The sequence below is a fragment of the Gavialis gangeticus genome, unplaced genomic scaffold (assembly GCF_001723915.1).
Source record: "Gavialis gangeticus isolate Ggan-Ray unplaced genomic scaffold, GavGan_comp1, whole genome shotgun sequence".
Taxonomy (NCBI): domain Eukaryota; kingdom Metazoa; phylum Chordata; order Crocodylia; family Gavialidae; genus Gavialis; species Gavialis gangeticus.
In genome coordinates this window covers 4437951-4449626 of record NW_017728964.1, presented here as the reverse complement: position 1 = coordinate 4449626, position 11676 = coordinate 4437951, and the positions used below count along the sequence as shown (strand labels likewise).

The window sequence follows — 11676 nt, the reverse complement described above, 5'->3', positions numbered from 1 at the left end:
ACCAGCAATTACCGGACCTCATATTTCATTGTGATTTTCAGCTGAAGTTAGAAGATAAGTTATACTGCACGTAAAGCAACACAAAAGTTCACAAGTTTTGCCACTGCAGCAAAGACAGCAAGAAGTTTATAGTATGGTCCCATGTGTCCAGTATTTTAACTACTTTAGATGAGAACCACTTGTCCTTTACAATAAAATACCCTGAGTATTGATCCAAAAGCTACACAAAGGCTAGAGAAACACAGGCTGCAACATAAGAAAAGCTTTACATTCCTCAGCCCTATGAGTTTGGAGGTCTTGGGATTTCCATAGAAAGAGGCAAGATACTCAGACCTAGGGAAAGAATGCATCTGGTAAGATAAGTGTATCCCTCTGCTTAGCAATTTCACCCAGAAAATCTGTCTGGTTCAGTATATAGCCTTAGGAAGGGGCAAATATTGGCCAGGACTTAGCAGAACTCCTCACATTCAAAACAGGAATTTATTGGCCAAATTCAGGGCATGAAAGAACAACTCTGCCCTTCACTTTTATGACTGGCAGAGCTCATGAAACAACAAAATGGGGAGCTTATGGGAAAGGGTGATCCCAATGCAATGAGCTCTGGCAAGCCCCCAGGCCCCTGTTTAGGTTCTGCTAAGCATGTGTGTAGGAAAATGATGTCTAAGCACATCACTATATATACAACACCATGGTCCTGATTCTGGTTCCAGGTTTATGCCTTCTATGAATTAAACCTGTTCATGTATCAATAGCTTTATTAGACTAACAGTAAAACAAAACTGATGTAAAAGAGCAGAAATACAGACTTCACATCTTATCTTACCAGATGTACTTTGAAGACCACAAGTTATTGCTAATGATTTGAACGTCTGCATAGATGACTGTGTGGGTACAGGACTCTTCTCTCTTTGACCCATATTCACCTAGCATTTCTAGAATTATCTCCTTGGAGGAAGCCATGTCTGCTCTTTATAACAGGAGAGAATGAGTGCCGTTAAAATAAAACTTTAAATGAAAAATATATTTGGACTTTGAAAGCATGTTTTCATTCTGCCAACTAAATGATTTTTATAGGGATTAAAAAACACATTCACTATTACATTGGACTTATCATAGTTTACATATTTATAGTTCATCTTTACAAATGATTAATTTTTTATTGTTCTAATGTTGGATAACTAATGACAGGATAGATTAGACTGCCAGATGTTCTAACTATTTAGATTCTTAAGATACCGACACTGCTCTGAAAACACCTCTTCAGTTTAGTACAAGCCCCACGATAAGGAAGGTTTACAATACTATGTTATGCTAGTTTACTTAGAAAAGTTTAAATACATATTGTGGATTTGCATATCTCAGATGAGTTTAGTGCTATGCTTGACATTCAAGAGAAAAGTGCTTTCTCTCCATTTTCAAAACAGGTGTAAACCTGGGCAAGCTCTGTTGTATTGGTCCACTAACAGGCCTCAGCTTGGATCCTGGAAGCCCCATTTCTAGGATGGAGAGGATCTTGTCTCTGTGACAAATCCTTTACTCAAATGTCTTGACCATATTAAAACTGCTGACCATCCTGGGGCCTCCAGAAATTGCAAGCAAAACATATTCACTTAGAGGGAAACTGTTACTTCCAGAGTTCTACTACTTTTTCCTACCAAGGTGGCTCAACACTAGCTATGTGTTCTAGGGATACATCACCTGCCTTTTTCCACACATGGTGCAGAGGCACAACTACATAGTTATATGTATTTAGGCTGGAGCAGAGTCTATGGAGCATCTGAAGACTTTGCATTCAGAGGCATGGCAAGCTCTTTTGCTTCTGAGCAAAGTTGGTTGTGAAGCAGGGGTAGAGGGAACGGTACAGTGCCCATGGGTGGTGTCAGGACCCAGGGGGTGAGAGCAAGAGGCTCTTGGGTCCTGACAGCTGTGGGACCTCCAGCTCCTGCAGACAGGGGAAAGAGACCAGACTGGAGCCAAGGCTGTTTTAGGGTCCTGGCAGGTCCTCTCAGCTAATGTGTTAGATCTCTCAGCTGCCCCCACAAAGGTGCTGCTGAATACCAGGGTGAGTAAAGAAATAAAATCCCTAATTCTGCAGCAAGGGTGTGCCCCTCCGCCTTCATCTCTTGCTTCTTCTTTCATGCTCAGCACTTATCTGTCAAGCACCCAAGAGCCTCCTTGACATCAATGTCCAATTCCTAGCCCGTCTCCACCAGTCCCAGCCTGCAGCTTCTGGACTAGCAGCCTAGCTGCTTCAATCCTAGCCCCACCCCCCCGCCTTGGTTCCAGCAAGCCCTACCCTAAAGCAATGCCGGGGGCTTGTGGCCTCCTTGCCCACCCCTAGTTATACTACTGCTTGCAATCTGCCCAGAATTTGCTGCATTTTCAAAAATAGTGCAGATAATTGGCTCTGGTGGTAACTGTCAAAACTACTTTGCTAAAATGGGTAGCTGCACATGAAAGCCACTTGTGTACCATATTACAGGATAACTAACTTGTCACTGCACACACTGTCTGGTGACCTTCAAAGACTATAGTGGATCTGTTCCCAGTTATAATCATTTTGGACTTGGTACCAGGATGGAAACCTTACAAGTCAGTCTTAGAAAGTTTTATAGATTGGATTTCAGCTTGCCTGAACGTCCCCCAAGGTCTGCCTTTGCTATGTTATTTCTCTTCAGAGAAGCACAAGAAAATATGCAAATTAGCTCATTTTTCCAAACTCCAGAAAATTGGGGGTTTAATCTGAACTGTGTGAAAACATTTTGGGGCTGAGTTATTATCATACATTCATAGCAAGGCAGTACCTGTAACAACAGGTTGTACTGTGGAGCTTTATTTCCCTCATTCCTAGTCATCATCACTGTCCATTATGATGAAGATGGAAAATATGGAGAATGGCTAGCAGTGGGGTAAAAAAGCAGCAAGAGAAATGCAGGCTGCCATCATGTGGGGACTTCCTCTATGACAGTCAGGCCTTTGGAGTCAACCAGTCATGCACCCTCTGGTGGTGATGAATCTTTCATTGATTAATATGGGGCCGGCAGGAGCAATTTCAGCAGTAATTTAGGCATTCTGAAAACCCCAGACTTCGAGGAGCTGCACCTGGAAGTTCTCTTCGCAGAGCGGAGGGTTGTCAAATGTCTCACAGTGCTCTGTCCTTCCATGAAGCAGGTCAGCATCAATGCACAGAGCTTGGCCTCCTCCACCTCCTGTAGAAGAATGAGAAGGATTGTTGGGGATCTGCTCTCAGGTTATTAGGTAAATAGAGGGGCTGATCTCAAAAGAATCCCAATCATCCCACTCATGTCTCAGTTCCTACTTAGTTTTATTTCTTCTTGACTGTGCTATCCAGCTGGAAGTAGAAGAGGCCTTCATCTTATCTGGTCCATTACCTTTCTATGCCAAACTGGAAGTCACTGTCTACTTCTCATGCAACAGCTTCTCAAGAGTTACCTCATGGGACAACAGACTGCAATACAGACAATATTGGAGATTGCTCAAGTAGTTGGACCTAAATTATTAAATTGGATGGAGATTTTAAAAATCTTGTTTTCACAGACATTGCACTTGACCTCAATTTCATTTCTGCATCTGATTGCTTGGGGAATGAAACAGAGGTACAGTTTGGGGAAGTTCATTCTTTCCCAACTGTAGGGCACGCTACAGGCTGAGCATTACTTTAAGATGCCCTGCTTGTGCTTTGTGTCTGCCTCTCACTGCTCCCTAGCTGCCTTTGCAGCAATAGCATCTTGCTGTTGCTAACAGCTAATGCAAATTCTCCTTTATCTGAAATGGAAGAGCTTTGTATTGCCGAGACAATTAGTTCTGCTTATTTCTGATGTAATACTTGTGAATCAGTTGAATGGCACTAGGTCTCAAAGATTTAATTTGCAACTCTGTAAGCTATGGTGTAACTCCTCATGCACAGTTAGGGCTCATTATTAAGTCACTAATGGACTTCCTACCTTGGTTTCTTCCTGATACTTTTTTGTAAAAAATATAAAGTGGTAAACTCCAGCTGCCATTTGGACAGGGATATTGCAGCCAGTAAGTGCCTTCATAAGTCCCAGGCACAGTCACAAGGCTTGTGGTACCCCAGAATGAGTGACTACACACTCTGGCAGCCCTAAAGGTACAAATTATGCAAAGCAGAGAGGATGTGGGCCCATGACTGCACCTCACCATTCTCTATTGATAGCATCAGGCAACAGAGCTGGCCAGCTACAGAGAGAAGATCAGGTTTTCACACATACCTTCCCTCTGTGTTCTCTGGAGCATTCAAAGAAAGCACCTTGAGGCTGTTCAGTACCATACCACCCTCTGAGTGGACATATGTAAGTTAGAGTTTGGGCTGGAGTGCTTTTGGGCTAGGATAGCACTCTTTTTTTCTGAGAATGTGAGGATACTCATTAATAGCATAGTTACCAATAATGATTCCTTCCTGAGTCCCAGACATGAACATGGAAGCTGTTTTTGAAGGCAGCAGGAAGTGTCTTATTGCCAAAAATGGAGAAAGGCGAACCTTTCCTCTCTGCAGAACTGGCACTGAGAGGTGGCTTGAACTGGCCATGTGGCCATTAGGGGAAGACGAGATGTCAGTGGGGGAGGAGAGAGAAGATGAACGCTGGCGGGGTGAACGAGGGACTGCCTTGGTCAGCTCTGGTTTCTTGATGAACACCCATTCATATCTCTCCATTTCAGGGCACACCTATAAAACAAGGCAACACATGAGCACTGCAGCATATCCTTTGAATACCTTCCTGCCAAATGATATTAACTGGGTCTGGGTGTTTGGTTGTTTCTGTGGATATCAGAGGTAAGTCCATAAATGATGGCTATTCAGCAGGAGTTAACAGGGCCAAACTCCACCAATGGAGCATTATGGCTACCGCTCTGCAGGCTCTCCCATGGGGTAGTCTCCTTGCTGTATCGAAACTGCTCTAGGTCTGGAGATATCATGGAAGAGATGAGACTGCTTGGTAATAATTTATGAATATTGTGTATTCTGTATGCTTGTCTAACTGTTTTAAGGGGGATTATTGTATGAAGAGTACAGTGGCTTCAGATAGCCATCCCATACTGATAGAGAAAGAACAACACAAAAGTCATTTGCTTTGCTGTTCTGCCTCCAACTCCCCACTGAGCTCATTGGACCAGTTTGTCAAGAGACTGGAGTTTATGCTCCAGAAATCAAGACAAAGGACATATGGGTGAATAAAAAGCAAAGACAGACAGATACTGCGGAGATGCTATTCTCATAGCCACCAACCCCCACTGGAGGATTTGAAGAAACTAGGTCTTCCTAGGCTTTTATCACAGAGGGACAGGACTTAAGTAAGATAGGTGAGAGCGTAAATGATTCTTTTAATATTCTTTTTCTTTTATGTTATGCTTTCTTCCTTCTGTAAAGTTTAAACAATATTTTGGCTTAAGAAGGCTGTTTGGTCTCTTGATACACCACTGACCACAGATTTTCAAATGGAAGAACCATAAGTATTGAATGCAGTGAGTCTGGTTGGGTGATCATGGCAGATCCAGGGGGTGCTCTGGTTCACAGCCTGATATAAGAGTGGTAAAATTATGTGATTTCTTGCCAAGAGAAATGAAGGGATGCAGGCCTGATTGCTGAGAAGGCATGTTCAGAATAGGGAAGGGTATTGCTAGCCCTGTAATTATGACACTGTCTTTGGAAGGGATGATAAATCCTGACAGGGCTGAATCTGCTCCAACCCCCCCAGATTAAACCAGGGATGTCAAATATATGGCTCACGGATTGCATCTGGCTAACTGGTAGTCTGGTGCACTACTGGTGCACACCCTCAGCTCTGTGCTGTGGCATGCCCCTGGCACTGCTGACCGGCCAGAGTTCTGCTGCTGGGCAGTGGCACGGATCCAGGGGTGTGCAGCGGTGCGGAGCTGTGTTTGGCCAGAGCTCCATGCCGCTGCACTTTGCCAGCTCCTTGAGGATGCATGGCCCCGGCTCTGTGCTTCCCAAACACAACTCCGTGTAGCCGCATGCCCCTAGCTCTGCCACTGCCCAGTGGTACTGAACTCTGGTGTGTTGACTGTGCTGGGGCATGCGGCACTGTGACTCCAGGGGGCCTGCAGTGGCATGGAGTCATATTTGGCCAGTGCAGAGCCAGGGGCATGTCTACTGAGGGCATGCAGTGGTGTGGAGCTCTGGACAAACCTGAACCTGCACCACTGCATGCCCCTGGCTCCTTGCTGCAGCTCAGCCAGATCTCCACACTGCTCCATGCCCCTGGTTCCTCAGGGATGCATGCTCCTGGCTGTGCACCCCACAAATGTGCCTCTGTGTAGTCCCACGCCTTGAAACGCATGCTGCTGCCTGACCTGTACCAATACTGCCCCCCAGACATTGTCCCATGGATCTAGCCTGGGAGGAGCCCCTGCAGTCCAAATCCAGCCCGGGGCCCAAAGTGAGTTTGACACCCCCGGATTAAACTCTACATTGCACTACAAGGCTTAATGCACCTTGACTTGAAGACCCGATAGACACTGGGACCTGATGGACCTCTGTTCTCATCCGACACAACAATTTCTCTGTTCTTTTGTATTTTTCCTGTCAGAGGCAAGGGACACTAGTGGAGCTGTGTGAAGGAAGCAGTGATAGTACCTGCTGGCTGTATGCTTTGGTAGTTAACTGCCACAGTGAGAGTTATACGAGAGGTGAAAGCAAATTACCGTAAATCTTAAAACACACAAACTATAAATAAGATAAATGATAAATAAATAAGGTGGGAAATAGAGTAAGACTTACGCTAAAAACAAAGCATTCCCCTGTGCCAAAAAAGCTGGACGTACCCCCACTCCTTTTCCTTTCATTCCAGTCAGAAGAGAGAAACGCACCACACACCTTAAGGAGGGCAGATGAAGAACAATTTAGTTGTCAGTGAATCAGCACAGCAGGGAAAGCATCAACAAGGTTAAACAACAGAAATCACAGGCTAGGAAGATGCAGTGTTGGAGGAGTGGCAACCTTTGATTTACACATGCACACTTATTTGGTTACCCAGATTTGGGCCACATGTGGGAATTCTGAAAGTAGACTATCAGAACTGGGATTCCTGGTTTGGAGCAAAAGGCAGAATTGTGCCCATCAGGTCTACGCTGAAAGGATACTTAACAGCTGCTTCTTACTTAGTTGATCTGCCCCGCTCTGTGTGCCCAGGGCCATAGTGACTAGGCTGTTTCTGCTGCTTTTTGCTCCGTTAGTATGATGATGTGCGCCCATGTACAGGGGTTGGACCCCGTTCCTCTTCATGCATCAGCAGGATTGTTAACTGCATTCCCATCTGTTCCACCCGAGGGCAACAGGACTGCCTCAGGGGCCACTGAGGGCAGAACTGGAAAACAGCAGTGTTGTTCTGGAGTAACTAAAGACCTAATTTGGCCTGAACAGCCCTACCTGCTGGTGGTAATATGTGAGAAGAAAAGAACCTGGCTTGATTCCCAGCTGCCAAGATGAGTTTTTGGATAGAAACAAACAAAAATAAAATAAAATAAAACTTTTGAGCAGATTTGATTTTGTGTTACTGAAAATAGGAATAACTGAGGAAATCCACGATGGATTTCTATTTTTTATGGAATGACTTTTCAGAATGATTTAAACTGTATCGTAGACTAGATCAACAGCTGTACAGGCTGATCACATCAGCAAGCTCCATCCATATTATTGCAACTAATCTGGTTTATACCATATGTGGGTTTGACCCATTGCTTTTTTCATTTCTCTTGTGCAAATGCTTCAGGTTTGCCTGCAGGCAAATTTGGGGAATACTTATTTGTCTATATAAAAGCCTCAGGTGAAAGGTGGTTATTTTTCTAACAAATGCATTACATTAAACTAAAACAAATACATTGCATTACAACATTTTTTAACAGGAGCATGGAAAGGATTTTATGCCTTCAAAATGTGCTAGCAGATCTTTATCATTTTTCTGGTTTTGTCAAGCCATGAGTTGATGATCTTGATTTGACCATGACATGATAATATCTTTTTGAAGCTATGAAACCCTACATGCTAAAATGTGTGTTAATTAAAACTGTGGCTAGCATGGTTTTATAAACTACCTTTGTCTTGTCTAGACAAGGCACTGGAAGGAAGCAAACTGCTTATCCCATTGTCAAGATAGAGGGTCAGATCCTGGGAAACCTGTACCAGTTGGCTGATAAATCTTTTGGATGCCCGAGAGATTTACAGTATCATCTTTCTACCATTTGACCAAGGGTGCAGAGATAAAGTATGGATTTATGAACTGCTCTGAAAAGTCCCTGGGAAGATGCCTGCTTTTTGTTTTTGCACATATTTTACCACTTTCAGATGTTAAGGAAGACATCTCTATTTTTCTTTTCTTTCTCTGGTGTGGCTGTTACTGAAATCAAAGAGGGACACGTTCATTGGAGAAAATGTCCTTCTCCACAGATCCATTTTCTTCCTTATTAATCACCAAAACCATCCACTGATTTCCACCAGGATCAAGGAATTTACTTGATAGAGAATGGCTTTTTTTCCACAGTGCTACTGTAAAGATGCTGCAGCACAGGGATGAATTGGGCCCTGTGTCTATAGGCTTCATGGATGGAAGCTGGGGGAAGATATATTGGGCTATGAGGAAAGTAAGCCATTGAAAGTGTGGCTCAGTGACATAAATATTGCCCTGAAAGGAAGGGGACCCTTGGGCTCAGACTCTGGCCCCTGCTCCTAGTAGTACAGAAGATACCCTGCTACTATTTATCTATTTTATCCAAAAATATTAAATGTTAAGTACTTAAAAGCCACTGAGGCAGGATCCAGAGCCTAGGGCACCTATATAAATAAAAGGCACTTAGATGCATAAAGTGAAACCAGGTTTGGTTCTATATATATATTTTCTGATGTGGAGACGGCTGCTGTAATCCAAGCCTTTGTCATCTCATGATTAAACTACACCCTTCACTGGACTCAAGCTCCCCCCTTCATGACATTTGGGATTTAAGTAGCACCCAATTTCAAAAATGAATGTACATATTATAGTGCTTACCTCCCAGCAGAGGGGCAGGGCAGTAGGAGTCGGGGGATTGTTCAGGCCGGGACAAGCCTGAACCTGCATTTTTCTACTTAGCTTATCTACTTATCTCCTCATACCTTGTGGCACCCTTCAAAGGATCCGGCAGCAACCCTGGTTAGAAAATCAGGGTGTAGAACATATCTGCCTACATATTCATTTCTCTCTTGGACCAATCTGAATCTCCTCATAGTACTCTTCTGTGTTTGGATAATACGGTACTTACTTCCTCCCGTGTTGTTTTTAGGAGCAGTACTGTTGGTTCGTAACCTTCACAGCATGAATAAAACCTGCAGAGATGAGCAAAGTAAACCGATTGATGTGAGCTTCAAACTGAGGAGAGACCTACCTGATTTGATAGTTACACTAGGGCACTCAGTAGAGAGCCCATAAGGTTGCCATGTTCCTTTTTACAGTACCGGGGCAGTATATTTATAAAGACCCATTACTGGCTGATGTATCAACTCTCCGTGAGTGCTCCTTTGATGCAATCCTTCAAGCATTAGAATATGATCTTTTTTATTGGCTGGTAATTCTCAGATCTCTTGATAGGGCAGGCAATTGTCCAAATAGGTTAATATACATTATCCGGTTAGAGCAGTTCCAAGGTCTAATGGTCACAAACTGCTGGAAGACCGTTTTAGACTGGACATAAGGAAAAACTTCTTTACCGTCCAAGTCTCCAGAGTCTGGAATAGACTCCCCCCAGAAGTGGTGCAAGCACCTACTCTGGATACCTTTAAGAAATACTTGGATGATTATCTTGCTGGGATTATGTGGCCCCAGCTGACTTCCTGCCCCTGGGGCAGAGGGCTGGACCCGATGATCTTGCAAGGTCCCTTCCAGTCCTAATGTCTATGAAATCTATGAAATCTACTTGCTCCTGTTTTTTGTCTTGGACCTCCTGGGCTGCATTAGTGGTGTACCCTGATGAGGACCTCATCTCAAACTCAGCTTGCTATCCTGGACTAGGACTGCTATCTGGTGGACCCTGGCTTACACTCCAGGAAACCCCTGATCTAGCGCAATCCACTTGAACTGACTGGCTACAGCCTAATGATCCCTTACAGTGGTGGAGGGCAGACTGCTTGACTTGTGAGATTGGAGCACCTATCATTAAATGGGGCTCAGCCTCCCATTGTTGCTCACTATTGCAACCATGGGGTGCTCCTGCGTCCTCTCCAGAAGTAGATCTCCAGGTGGTGGTGGTCGCTATAAGGCCTTTTATCAACTCCACCTGGTAAGAGGGCTTTCTTTCAGATTCAGATCTGGCCACCATCATTCATGCCTTTGTAACCTTGAGATAGAGCTGCCCTGCTATGCTTCTGGATCATGATGAGGCAAAAGGGAGAAGGCAGTCCCCTACGTACTTAGGGCCCTGACCATTTAGTGCCTGATAGGTCAAAATCATCACCTTGAACTGTGCCCAGAAAGTTACTGGAAGCCAATGCAGAGTCTGGAGCATAGGAGTTATGTGCTCTTGGAGACTCACCCCTGCTTGCTTGGTAGTTTTGTTCTCTTGTTTTGTTTTCTTGTACATTCCCTTGTTCTATAAGCTGTTTTACTCTCTTCTTGTAAATGGCCAGGAACTTTGCTGGGAAGGGCAGTACATAAATCTAATAAATAAACAATAAATAAAATGCCTGGTGCCCTCAGCACGTCCTGCCCTGCTTATAGTTCAGGAAAACTGCATTTAATCTTGTTGATGGACTATAGAGTCTCAGGTTGGCTAGAAGGATACAGCATTAGGGAGCTCTGTCTACACTTAGAATCACATTGTCAATCATTAGCACTTTACAAACATTTGAAACACCCTTGTAAGGAGTGAGCATAGCCACTCCTATTTTTCATATGTGAAAGCTGCCATTCAGAGGTTAAGGTCACAAGCGGAGTACCATCAAACCCAGGACCAGTCAAAGGAGCCTCTATTCTGGGAGCTCTCCCCAAACCATGAAGCTAACCTGGAAGTGCAGCTGTTCCAGTAGAGAAGAAAACAAGATAATCTCAATGTCAGCAGAACTGGGAGGAGAGGGGGAAAGAACGGAGCACTTAGACGTGTATGCCATTGGTCAGGAAACACTATCATGAACTGCAAGATCAAAGGTTCAAGGATCTGTTTGGCTACTGGAATTACTGAGCCCAATATGCAACACACACGGCACAGACCTGTGGTGGTTACTGATGATAAGGGTAACAATGATGGATGGAGTCACTGAAAGTGCATGCTGCCACTCTTACGCTAAGCAGGCTTTCAGAAGGTGCTGCACTCCATTTTCTCCACAGCCATACCTATATTTTTTAATCAGACTTTGCATTTTCCCCCTTTTCACTTTTTCTGGGTTGTGGCAGATAGTGCTGTATCATTCCCTGTTGGGTTTCTGTGGGGTTTTCACTGCCGTTGTGGAAACAGGGGCCATCTTGTTGAAGATTAGATGTCCCTTGGGTTACAGTTTTAACATTTTAAATCCATGGGCTAGTAGTGTAACTAGAGGTGGGCAAGCAGGGCACCAACTTAGAGGGGGTGCTGGATGGCAGTCTCCTGGGGAGTCTTTGATGTAGCAGCAGCAGCCATGGGCAGCCAGCCAGCCAGGTCTTCGGTTCCCCTGGG

The 11676-nt window shown here is 44.4% G+C and overlaps 1 protein-coding gene across 2 annotated transcripts in view; it reads right to left on the bottom strand.

Annotated features, from left to right (window-relative positions):
• LOC109287167 (TBC1 domain family member 24-like) overlaps positions 1-11676 on the bottom strand; it is a 33606-nt gene continuing 21930 nt past the window's right edge. For both annotated transcript variants that reach the window (XM_019502142.1, XM_019502134.1), the window contains 4 exons: positions 9295-9358; positions 6782-6877; positions 4426-4708; positions 1-3209 (listed from right to left, as the gene is read on the bottom strand). In XM_019502142.1, the coding sequence (XP_019357687.1) occupies positions 3064-3209; positions 4426-4708; positions 6782-6877; positions 9295-9358 (589 nt within the window). In that variant the 3' untranslated portion in view covers positions 1-3063. The remainder of the gene's footprint in view (positions 3210-4425; positions 4709-6781; positions 6878-9294; positions 9359-11676) is intronic.